At 44.3% G+C, this 12,724-nt stretch overlaps 1 protein-coding gene across 1 annotated transcript; it reads right to left on the reverse strand.

The window, feature by feature from the left end:
• Positions 1-1,141: 1,141 nt before the first annotated feature.
• Positions 1,142-12,397, reverse strand: LOC123994263 (succinate receptor 1-like). The gene is made up of 2 exons (XM_046296799.1): positions 12,330-12,397; positions 1,142-2,499 (listed from the first exon to the last, which is right to left on the reverse strand). Exons 1-2 carry the CDS (start codon positions 12,330-12,332, stop codon positions 1,546-1,548), a joined length of 957 nt encoding a protein of 318 aa, XP_046152755.1. The 5' UTR covers positions 12,333-12,397; the 3' UTR covers positions 1,142-1,545.
• Positions 12,398-12,724: the final 327 nt, after the last annotated feature.

A 12,724-nucleotide genomic window follows, 5' to 3' on the forward strand; every position in this document is an offset into this window, starting at 1 on the left:
ATGCCGTGAATGTGGGGTGTGGAGATACTTCTCCTGAAGTCTTACAGGGTTATTAGACATTCCAGAAGATACTTTGCAAGATGCATCGCCAGAGAACACAGATGTAATTTGAAATGCAGAGGAGAGGGAGAACTAGAACCCTCGCAGCACAGTATGAGTGATTATACATGTGGTTCATGGTTTTTTGGTAATTCTTTTTGCAGCCCTGGAATGTCAGGAATTATTTTTTGTTTCAACTGTAAATTACTATATGCAAAAATAGAGAAAATATAAAGACTATTGTAGCAAATTGCTGTATTTCTGATTCATTCTTGTTACATATACTTCAGTACAGTCAAAGTGAAAATATGTTATTCTAATTCTACAATGAAATACTGATTTATGTGAAATCATTCAATCTTCAAAGAGGAAAGTTCATCATTTATATAATGCTCCCTGTTGGTGTTTTTTAGGTCAGTGTGTTATGGGTGACAATGTATTCTTTCTGAGTGAGAATTGTTGCCAGTGTTATGTTCAAACAAGCTTATTTTGAGACATGCATGAAGTGTTTTGGTGGTTTGAGTGAGTTTGCGGCGAGATTAACTGTTTGGCCAAAATGCATGTTGGTAATGCAGACTGTGTGAAGAGTTTTGAAAAAGTGGCTTCAGTATTGACCGATGCTTGTTAGCAATTGAAAAAAATACGAACAACTGCTCACACAGACTCCAGTCTGATATTCTAAACAGAATATCAACCATTCACACAGGTGGGGTTGAACTGCTCACACAGATTCTGACCCTGGCAACTCACACAGATTCTGACCCTGGCAACTCACACAGATTCTGACCCTGGCAACTCACACAGATTCTGACCCTGGCAACTCACACAGATTCTGACCCTGGCAACTCACACAGATATTGCCCTGTGTTAACACCTCTTTTTCTTTCAGACCTTTCATATGCTTGTTATAAGAAATTCCAGTCTCACCCTTTTTTTCTCTATGTTCGGGATTCCTTGTCCACCTGCTGGATCCCATCCTCGTCAGCAGATTGTCATAAAAAAAAACATATTAAGTGAGAGAGACTTTATGTGATTATTAAGTGAGAAAGACTGTCATTTTTTCAAACAATCAATATTTATTATGAAGAATTGCAATGATGGAGCTGGTCAAGGACCAATCATAGTTGACTTGTAGTGAACCCAATAATACAAGAAATGCTCAGGTCTTATATAGTAGACATAAAAATGCTTAGCGTGGCTGGTTCGACCCCTCCCCTGCAGATCGGCACATCAAAACATTGGTTACATATTTTTTTATTTTACCAGGCAAGTCAGTTAAGAACATATTCTTATTTTCAATGACGGCCTGGGAACAGTGGGTTAACTGCCTGTTCAGGGGCAGAACAACAGATTTGTACCTTGTCAGCTCGGGGGTTTGAACTCACAACCATCCGGTTACTAGTCCAACACTCTAACCACTACGCTACGCTGCCGTCACATATGACTACTTGAAACATACCATGATATTTTTCCGTGTGTTTGTTTGTATGTGTGAGTGAGTGGATCTCACATTGAGGTCTCTGTCCTCTGTTCTAGCTGTCTCACTAGGACTCTGATCTTTGCCAATAGGAGCTCTCTGAACTTGTCTCCCATGAAGAAGTAGAACACAGGGTTAATAACACTATGGACGAATGCCACCGGCCTGGTCAGGATGTATGCACTCTGTATATATATCTTGTGGCAGTCAGACAGCCCTGCCCAGGGATGCCGCGATGCTATCCTCACATTCCTCATCAAATGATAGGGCAGATACAGTACCAGAAACATGGTCGCTACAGCAGAGACCACCCGTACGGGCTTGCGGAACGATGTCCCCGTGCTCTGAATCACTTCTGCCTGGACACGGAGAAGCCGGTTGATGTGGTAGCTGAAGAAGCCAAGCCCCAGCAGAGGCAGCAGGTAGCCAGTCACCGTCAGGCCCAGGCTGTATCCCAGCAAGTTCTCCATAACCCCCAGGCTCCCAAAGTCCTTACATAAGCTCCAGTTCCCTTTCTGCATGTCCTGGACCATGTAGAATATTAGGGGGGCCACCTGCATGTTAACTGCCACCCAGGTCATGAGAGACAAGCAGAGGGCCGACTTCTTGGTCAACAGGAAGTGAAGTCGTGATGGGTGTCGTACGAGCAGGAAGCGGTCCATGCTGACCCACACCATGAAAAGGATGGAGGAGTAGAGGTTGGTATGGAGGATATAGCGGTTGATGATGCAGCCGAAGCTGCTGTATTCTGATTTGGCGGTGGCGTACAGGTAGGAGAGGTATGGCAGCGTGCATAGAAAGATGAGATCAGAGACAGCGAGGTTGAACAGGTAAACATTAGTGCTCTTCCACTCTGGCAGGCAGAACACGTAACCAAGAACCACCAGAAGGTTGCTGGGGAAACCCAGGGCAAACTCCAGGGCATAGGCGGGAGTCAGGTAGTTCTTCAGCAGGAAGTCATCTAGCATTGTACAGTTATACACCTGGAGAGGGGAGGAGAGGAGAGGGGGGAGATGAGAGAAGAGGAGTGCTGGCACTGAAATCACACTCAATGAGCTGTATACCACCATAAGCGAACAGGAAAATGCTCATCCAGAGGCGGCACTCCTAGTGGCAGGGGACTTTAATGCAAGGAAACTTAAATCGGTTTAAGCTATCAGCATGTTAAATGTGCAACCAGAGGGTAAAAAATTCAATAACAACTTTACTCCACATAAAAAACTCTCCCTTGTCCACCATTTGGCAATCTGACTATAATTCTATCCCCTTGATTACTGCTTACAAGCAAATATTTAAGCAGGAAGCACCAGTGACTCGGTCTATAAAAAAGTGGTCAGATGAAGCAGATGCTAAACTACAGGACTGTTAAGCTAGCACAGACTGGAATATGTTCCAGGATTCATCTAATGGTATTGAGGAGTATACCACCTCAGTCATCGGCTATATCAATAATTTCATTGACGATGTCATCCCCACAGTGACCACACATACATTACAGTTCAAAAGTTTGGGGTCACATAGAAATGTAAAAAAGAAAAGCACCTTTTTCATCCATTAAAATAACATGAAATTAATCGAAAATACAGTGTAGACATTGCTAATGTTGTAAATGACTATTGTAGCTGGAAACGGCAGATGTTTTTATAGAATATCTACATAGGCAACCAGAGGGCCATTATCAGCAACAATCACTTCTGTGTTCCAATGGCATGTTTTGTTAGCTAATCTCAATGTGACGGCGTTCGTCTGTTGAAAGAGGAGCGGACCAAAATGTGGCGTGGTGGTTACTCATGTTCTTTAATGAAAAATGAATGATACATGAAATAACTAAATATACAAAAAACAACAAACGGAACGTGAAAACATATACAGCCTATCTTGTGACAACAAACACAGAGACAGGAACAATCACCTACAAAACACACAGTGAAACCTAGGCTACCTAAATAGGGTTCCCAATCAGAGACAACGAGAATCACCTGACTCTGATTGAGAACCGCCTCAGGCAGCCAAGCCTATGCTAGATACCCTTACTCAGCCGCAATCCCAATGCCTACTAAAACCCCAATACGAAACACAAGAAAATAAACCCATGTCACACCCTGGCCTGACCTAATAAATAACGAAAACACAAAATACTAAGACCAAAGTGTGACAGAACCACCCCCCCCCAAGGTGCGGACTACCGGCCGCACACCTAAACCCATAGGGGAGGGTCTGGGTGGGCGTCTGTCCACGGTGGCGGCTCCAGCTCGGGACAACTAACAGCTCTGGCCTGAGGAGAGACACATGGAACTAGGGGTTAATACAATAATCAGGGAAAAGTTATAACCTATAACATACCTCGTTCAGTCTCCTCAGGAATGTAAATGGCCCCACAAACCGCGGACCAAGCTTCCGGCAGGGCAGGCAAAGGGGCAGGTTTTGGGTCAAGAGCCAGACCCGGTCTCCCGGTGTATACACCGGGGCCTTACTGCGGTGGCAATCGGCGCTCGCCTTCTGTCGCCTGATGGCCCGTTGCAGGCGTACATGAGCTGCGTCCCAGGTTTCCTCCGAACGCCGAAACCAATCATCCACCACAGGTGCCTCGATCTGACTCTGATGCCAGAACCAGCTGATAACCTAGTACACACTGAAATGGAGACAGGTTAGCGGAGGAGTGGCGGAGGGAGTGTTGGGCCATCTCTGCTCAGGGGATGAAAACCGACCACTCCTCCGGCCGGTCCTGACAATAAGACCGCAGAAACCTAACCACATCCTGGTTAACTGTCTCCACCTGCCCATTACTTTCGGGGTGAAACCCTGAGGTAAGACTGACCCAGATGTTCCATGAACGCCCTCCAGACCCTTGATGTGAACTGGGAACCCCAATCAGACGCTATATCCTCAGGCACCCCGTAGTGCCGGAAGAGGTGTATAAACAGGGCCTCCTCAGTCTGTAGGGCCATAGGGAGACTGGGCAAAGGAACGTCAAAATCATGGTGTTCCCGTGTGGCGGAGGAAGATCCGTCACAAAATCCACCGATAGGTGCGACCACGGCCGTTGTGGAACGGGTAGGGGTTGTATTTTCCCTCAGGGTAGGTGTCTAGGTGCCTTGCACTGAGCTCACACTGAGCAGGACACCGTCAATTCCTTAGCTAATGTGGGCCAACAGTACTTCCCACTAAGACAGCGCAGTGTCCGATCGATGCCAGGATGACCAGAGGAAGGTGAGAGGTGTCATACATCCGAGACAGTGCGTCTGCCTTAGCGTTCTGGGAACCTGGTCTGTATGATAGAGTGAACACACAACGGGTGAAAAACATGGCCCACCTTGCCTAGCAAGGGTTCAATCTCGTCGCCGCCCGGATGTAATCCAGATTGCTGTTGTCAGTCAAAATGAGAAAAGGGTGTTCAGCCCCCTCAAGCCAATGCCTCCACGCTTTCATAGCCCCGACAATAGCCAACAGCTCCCGATCCTCCACATCATAGTTTCGCTCCGGGCTGAGCTTCTTCGAAAAGAATGCATAGGGGCGGAGTTTAAGTGGTGTACCCGAGCGCTGAGACAGCACAGCCCCTATCCCAGCCTTGGACGCGTCCGCCTCAACTATGAACGCTAAGGAGGGATCAAGATGAGCCAACACAGGAGCCGAGGTAAACAGTGCCTTCAGTTGACAAAAAGCTCTGTTCACCCATAACACCGATGATCCGTGACACCGGATAATTCCTTGCGAAGACTGAGGAGCAGCAGTTAGTGAGTTTTGTAATGGAAGTCCCGCCACTTTTTCTAAATCACATTTTTTTCCAGTATCTCTTCTGGTATAAACACGGAAGAGATGGACGTTCTGCAACTTCGCTTCTACTACTTGCAAGCAAATTTCAGGTCTGCTGAGCACAAACTTGAAAATTGTGAATATTCTGTGCAACTTCACACACACATTTGCTGTGGAAACTGAGGATGTACCTGCTTTAGTTACAGTTTTAACACTGACCATATAGGCTAATGTGGCTATTGCATCATAATATAGGCCTACTGTATCAGAGTGGCCTACCACCAAAAATAATGGAGAAAATGCATCCCATAACATTTGAACATAGAAATAAATAGCTGTTCTATCATTCAGCTTACAGTAGCAGAAAATGTGTGGTGTTCAATGTAAGCCTACATTCCATGAGACTTTTGAAAAAAAAACCATAGAAGGCTTGACATTACCCTGTTTGACAAGGCTTGACATTACCCTGTTTGACAAGGCTTGACATTACCCTGTTTATCGACATCAGACAAGGAGGTGACTGAACATGTAGTTGTGTTGTTGGATGGAAGACACCACTTAACAGAATAAAATGCATTATTAATCCCATTCCACCATTACAGAGAATCAGACAAATGAAGCCATCCTCTGCCTATTGGCTACTTAATTTATTAATGCCTGTGTCACGTCCTGACCGTAGTTCCTTTTTTTATGTCTCTGTTTTAGTTTTGTCAGGGTGTGAGTTGGGGTGTTGTCTATTCTAGGTTTTGTATTTCTTTGTTTGGCCTGCTATGGTTCCCAATCAGAGGCAGCTGTCGATCGTTGTCTCTGATTGATAACCATACTTAGGCAGTTTTCCCACTATGGGTGGTGAGTAGTTATTTTCTGTTTAGTGTTTTTGTTGCACCTTACAGAACTGTTTTGTTTTTGTCGTGTTTTCCCCTTTGTTATTTTTGGGTAAAGGTTTAATAAATATAACATGAACACTTACCACGATGAGCATTGGTCTTATCCATCCTATTCCTCATCAGAAAAGGAAGACAACCGTTACAGAATTACCCGCCACAAACGGACCAAGCAGTGTGGTAACCAGGAGCAGAGGGTTCTGGACTCCTGGACATGGGAGGAGATACTGGAAGGCAAGGGACCCTGGGCACAGGCAGGGAAATATCGCCACACCAAGGAAGAGCTGCAGGCAGTGAAAGCTGAGCGGCGTTGATATGAGGTAAGGCAGCGCAACAGGCAAGAGAGGCAGCCCCCCAAAAATGTTTTGGGGTGGCACACGGGGATATTGGCGGAGTCAGGCGATAGACCCGAGCCAATTCCCCGTGCCTACCGGAAGAAGTGCAGTACTGGTCAGGCACTGTGTTATGTGGTCAAGCACATGGTGTCGCCAGTACGTGCTCATAGCCCGGCCAGCCCCTCGCATGGAGAGTGGGCATCCAGCCAGGGCGTATTGTGCTGGCCCAGCGTGTTTGGTCTCCGGTACGCCATTTCAGTCCAGTGTATCCTGCGCCGGCTCTGTGTGCTGTGTCTCCGGGGTGCTGGGAGGGTGCAGTGCGTCCTATGCCTGCGCTCCGCCCGTGCCGGGCAAATGTGGGTATTGAGCCTAAAGGAGAGGTGTGAGTGATATGCACCAGAGCTCCAGTGCTCCTCCACAGCCCGGTCCATCTGGTGCCTCCTCCACACACCAGGCCTCCTGTAGGTCTCCCCAGCCTGGTGGGTCCTGTGGCAGCCGCACGCACCAGGCTGTCTCTCCATCTCCTCCCTCCAGGTTCTCCCGTCTGTCTGGAGCTGCCAGAGCCACCCGTCTGTCCGGAGCTGCCAGAGCCGCCCGTCTGTCCGGAGCTGCCAGAGCCGCCCGTCTGTCAGGATCTGCCAGAGCCGCCCGTCTGTCCGGAGCTGCCAGAGCCGCCCGTCTGTCCGGAGCTGCCAGAGCCGCCCGTCTGTCAGGAACTGCCAGAGCCGCCCGTCAGTCAGAAGCTGCCAGAGCCGCCCGTCAGGCAGGAGCTGCCAGAGCCGCCCGTCAGTCAGGAGCTGCCAGAGGTCTGTTTAATGCTGGTCCAACCAATCGGATTCCACGCTTCAAGATTGCTTTGATCAAGTGGACTGGGATATGTTTCGCGTGGCATCGGACACTAACATTGATGAATACACTGATTCGGTGAGCAAGTTTACTAGCAAGTGCATTGGTGATGTTGTACCCACAGCGACTATTAAAACCTTCCCCAACCAGAAATCGTGGATTGATGGCAGCATTCGCACAAAACTGAAAGTGCGAACCACTGCTTTTAATTAGGGCAAGGAGACCGGAAACATGACCGAATACAAACAGTGTAGTTATTCCCTCCACAAGGCAATCAAACAAGCTAAGCGTCAGTATAGGGACAAAGTCTAGTCACACCTCAACGGCTCAGACACAAGAGGTATGTGGCAGGGTCTACAGTCAATCACAAACTACAAAAAGAAAACCAGCCCCGTCACGGACCACGATGTCTAGCTCCCAGACAAACTAAACAACTTCTTTGCTTGCTTTGAAACATTGACATGCAACACCATGGGCTAGAAAAGGTTGTATACATTGGCCATGCTGTCAAGCCAGCATGACTTCTGCCGCATTCAAAACAACTGGAAACTCGGATCTCATAAATCTCAGACTTCAGTGAGTTCAAGACAAACTGGAACTCTGAAAAAAAACATTTCAGACTGGGAAAATACCTTTTGAACAGTCATCCAACTCAGAATTCCAAGTTGGGACCTCAGGTCCCTGTCACGCCTGCTCCCGCTCGCCTTCTCTGGTGCTTACACACTCCTGCCACCATCAGTACGCACACCTGCCTTTCCCCATCACACACATCAGCGTATTATTGAACTGACCTGGACTGAATCACATGTGTATTACCTCCACTATATTTGTTAGTTCCCCATCTCTGTTCCCCGCTACTGCAATGATTGTCGAATCTTGTTGTTTTGCCCCATGTGCTGACGCTGTGCCGGTCTTGTTTCATGTTTGTTCCTTATTAAATGTTGACTTCTCGTACCTGCTTCTCATCTCCGGCATCAGTTCTTACAGCCTCTTTCTAGAGCTCTGACCTCAAGAAAACTGAAGTCATGATTCGACCTTGTCTATTTCCGAGTTCCCAGTTGTCTTGAAAGCGCCATAAATCCCGAGAATGCCAGACTTTGATGACAAAGTTTGATGTTCAAATTTTGCACCCCACTTTAGTTTAGTTTAGTTTATTTTATTTTTACAGGGACAGTGCACATTAATCAACGTTTCAGTAAAAGTGCCGGTTTTAGCCAGCCGGCTAATTTTCAACCGCAGTCCCTGGGCAGGTTATTAAAAACAATTACAATATAGACAATAGCACCATAGAACAAGCAAGACATAGCAACATAGGACAAGCAAGACATAGCATACAGACAGAGCAACATAGAACAAAAAGCAGCAAAACAAAATTCATAAAAGCAACAAAGTGTTTCCACACCTCACAAGCTACAGACAACAGACAACATGGAAAGCGGCAACACACAGCTAGGGACCATGTTCACAAATCTGATTGACCTTTAGCCAGGTCTTCAAGCATTTTGTGAAAGTGTGATATGTGGTGCAGTTATGTGTGTCTGATGGCAGTGTATTCCAGACATGGGAAGCTCTCACAGAGAATGCAGATTTACTAAAGGTGCTTTTCCTTAGGGGAACTATACAGTCACCTCTCATGGCAGACCTTGTGGATCTGCTGCCATATGTCTGGGTTTTCTGTTTAACAAAAATATTGAGTGGAGGGGGAGCCAGGCCATTAAGGATCTTGAATAAAAGACATGCGTCTGTGTATTGCACAAGATTTTCCCAACTCAAGAGCTCATGCTTTCTAAGGATGTGACAATGATGATGGCTATTGGGCTTCCTATCAAGCACTTTGAGAGCCTGTTTGTAGACAGACTGAATAGGTTTTAATGTTGTACAGCAAGCTTGGGCCCAACTAGTCAAGCAGTATGTTAAGTGGGGGAGTATCATAGAATTGAAGTACAGTTTTGCTACCTCTGTAGTCAAACAATTTCGTATAAATCGGAAATTAGCTAGGTTGAATTTGGTTATTTGAATTACCTTTTTCACATGCTTTTTAAAAGAGAGGTTGGAATCAAGTATGATGCCAAGGTACTTAAAATCGGATACCACCTGGAGCTTCTCCCCTGACACATAGACATCTGGCTCAGTAGCATCTGTTGCCCTCTTTGTGAAGAACATGCAAACAGTTTTTTTCACATTGAGATGCAAACACGAGTCACTGAGCCACTTTGTAACCTGGACCATTACAGTAGTGAGTTCTTGTGCAGCTTGTTGTTTGCTCTTTGCATGCACATATATCACTGTATCATCTGCTTTCCTGTTCAATTGTCATTAGAAACCACATTTGTTCAAGCAAGTCAGCCATATCAGCTATGTTTTTTTAAAGGGCAGTAAATGAGGCTGAATTAACTGTTTTGCTGTCAGACAAGGCTCCGCTGATAGCCAGGTTTAGCGGTGGTACGGATTCATTACATGGTGCTGAAAAGAAACAGCTCTGCTGTTAGGACAGCTTTCTGTAGGCCCTAATGTGGGCACCGTTTGTAACCGTTATAGTGCAATTCATGTATTGTTTAGTGTTGTGTAGTGCCTTTGCTGGCATGCATCAACAACAAAAATGTAGATTTCACCACCAAGATTTACATGCTAAAAAAGCCAGTGAATATTACCTGGACTAGCCTGTACCCCCGCACATTGACTCGGTACCGGTACCCCCTGTATACAGCCTCGTTATTGTTACTTTATTATGTTTCATGTCATTTGGAGACTTACATTTCCCTCACTAACTTTAAACATCAGCTATCTGAGCAGCTAACCGATGGCTGCAGCTGTACACAGCCCATCTGTAAATAGCTCACCGAATCTGCCTACCTCATCCCCATATTGTTTTTATTTACTTTGCTGCTCTTATGCACACCAGTATCACTACTTACACACCAGTATCACTACTTACACACCGTCACCTGCTCATCTGTCACTCCAGTTTTAATCTGCTAAATTGTAATTACTTTGCTACTATGGTATATTTATTTCCTTACCTCCTCATGCCATTTGCACAGACTGTATATAGACTTTATTTTTTCTATTGTGTTATTGACTGTACCCTTGTTTTACTCCATGTGTAACTCTGTTGTTGTATGTGTCTCACTGCTTTGCTTTATCTTGGTCAGGTCGCAGTTGTAAATGAGAGCTTGTTCTCAACTAGCCTACCTGGTTAAATAAATGTCACGCCTTGGTCATTGTATCTTGTGTTTTTGTTATATGTTTGGGTAGGCCAGGGTGTGACATGGGTTTATATGTTGTATTTCGTATTGGGGTTTGTATTAATTAGGAGTGTGTATTAGTAGGGGTGTGTCTAGTTAGGCTTGGCTGCCTGAGGCGATTCCTAATTGGAGTCAGCTGATTCTAGTTGTCTCAGATTGGGAACCGTATTTAGGTAGCCTGTGTGCGTGTTGTAGTTCGTGGGTGATTGTACCTGTCTTAGTCACCAGATAGGCTGTATTAGTTTCATTCGTTTGTTGTTTTCTTCTTCCGTTATTTCATGTACGTATTAGCTTCATTAAAAGTCATGAGTAACCTACACGCTGCATTTCGGTCTGACTTTCTACAAACAACAGACGAAGATCATTACAATAAAGGTGAAAAAAAAAACATTTTGTTTATTTGGTAAATATTTTATTAACTCTATTTCTTGAACTGCATTGTTGGTTAAGGGCTTGTAAGTAAGCATTTCACGGTAAAGTCTACACCTATTGTATTTGTGACAAATTGTATTTGGTTTGCTTTTCTTATTGACACGTTAAGGTGGTGGGTCACTAACGTGACTTTTTACATTGACTCATTTCCTCATTTCCATGTTACTGGTGTTGACTTAGTCTTCTCTTCACCACTTGACCTGTGTATTAAATTGTTTTACACTGCACTATTTTTTTGTATATAAAAAAACAGTACCAGTCAAAGATTTGGACACCAACTCATTCAAGGGTTTTTCTTTATTTTTTTACTATTTTTTTTTACATAAGAGAATGCCAAGAGTATGCAAAGCTGTCATCATTGGCAAAGGGTGGCTACTTTGAAGAATCTTAATCTTAAATATAAAACATATTTTGATTTGTTGAACACTTTTTTTGGTTACATGACTCCATATGTGTTCATGTTTTTGATGTCTTCACTATAAGGAAAAATATGATGGAAAACCCTTGAATGAGTAGGTGTGTCCAAACGTTTGACTGGTACTCGTATCTAAAAGGTCTGTCTGCAAATGTATGCCTGGTTATTTATAAAATATTGCTGTTTTGAATCAGTCACTCAGTAAACTTGTACTGCTTTGTGCATGAGCTATGTATACTGACCAAAACATAAACAAAACATACAACAATTTCTAAAAATTTTACTGAGTTACAGTTCACATAACACTTCATATATTTTAACTGTCCCCAGCACAAGGTGCACCTCTGTAATGATCAGTCTGTTTAAGGACTGAATGTTATTTATTACTGAACAAAAATATAAACAACCAAGTGTTGGTCCCATGTTTCATGAGCTGAAATAATGCACAACAAGCTTATTTCTCTCAAATGTGTTTACGTCCCGGTTTGTGAGCATTTCTCTTTTGCCAAGATAATCCATCCACCTGACAGCTGTGGCATATCAAGAAGCTGATTCACCTCAACACTGTAGCTATTTCATTCGCTAACCTTGACTCACTCTTGCGTCTAGTACATCAATAATACAAGTACTGCATTCCATTATGTGTTAGTAGATACATTAGTTGTTGGATACCATAGGCAGTGTGCAAACATCAATAAATACAGCCAATCCAACCTTCAACTTTCACAAACTACTCTACCAATCAGTACAGCGGGTCTCATAGAGATGTTCTTTTTTTATATAAACGTGTGATTTCACAGTGAAACATGACATAACATATTGGCATACATTTGATAAATAATTTAAGATATCTCAATCATCTATTCTTTATGACATATTATTTAATTAACAGGTGTGTCTTACCATTGTTCTGTCTTGTGTGGTAGGAGTCTTTTTGTAGGCAGTGAATGAAGCTACTGTTGTGACTGCAAACAGGCTGCAAACTAACCAATGCTGGCTAAGGAAAGTTCTGACTGGTTCAACAGAGGACACCTTTTTTTTTTGCATTGTGGCTTTACAAGCAGACATGGTTGAACATGCAAACCAGTTAGGCTCACATAAAACTCATTATAGATTCATATAGTAAATATGTTTCATATGGTGTGGTTTTGGCTTGCTAATGAATCGGGTTACATAAATATTTGCATTTGTCCTTGTGCCATTCATTCTGTATGAGGAGTTATCAAGATGGCCTCATTGGTAACATATTAAAGCATAAAACTTGATATATGCAAACACGCATCGAAGGACATGACACA

The sequence above is a fragment of the Oncorhynchus gorbuscha genome, linkage group LG13 (genome assembly GCF_021184085.1).
Source record: "Oncorhynchus gorbuscha isolate QuinsamMale2020 ecotype Even-year linkage group LG13, OgorEven_v1.0, whole genome shotgun sequence".
NCBI classification, from domain to species: Eukaryota; Metazoa; Chordata; class Actinopteri; order Salmoniformes; family Salmonidae; genus Oncorhynchus; species Oncorhynchus gorbuscha.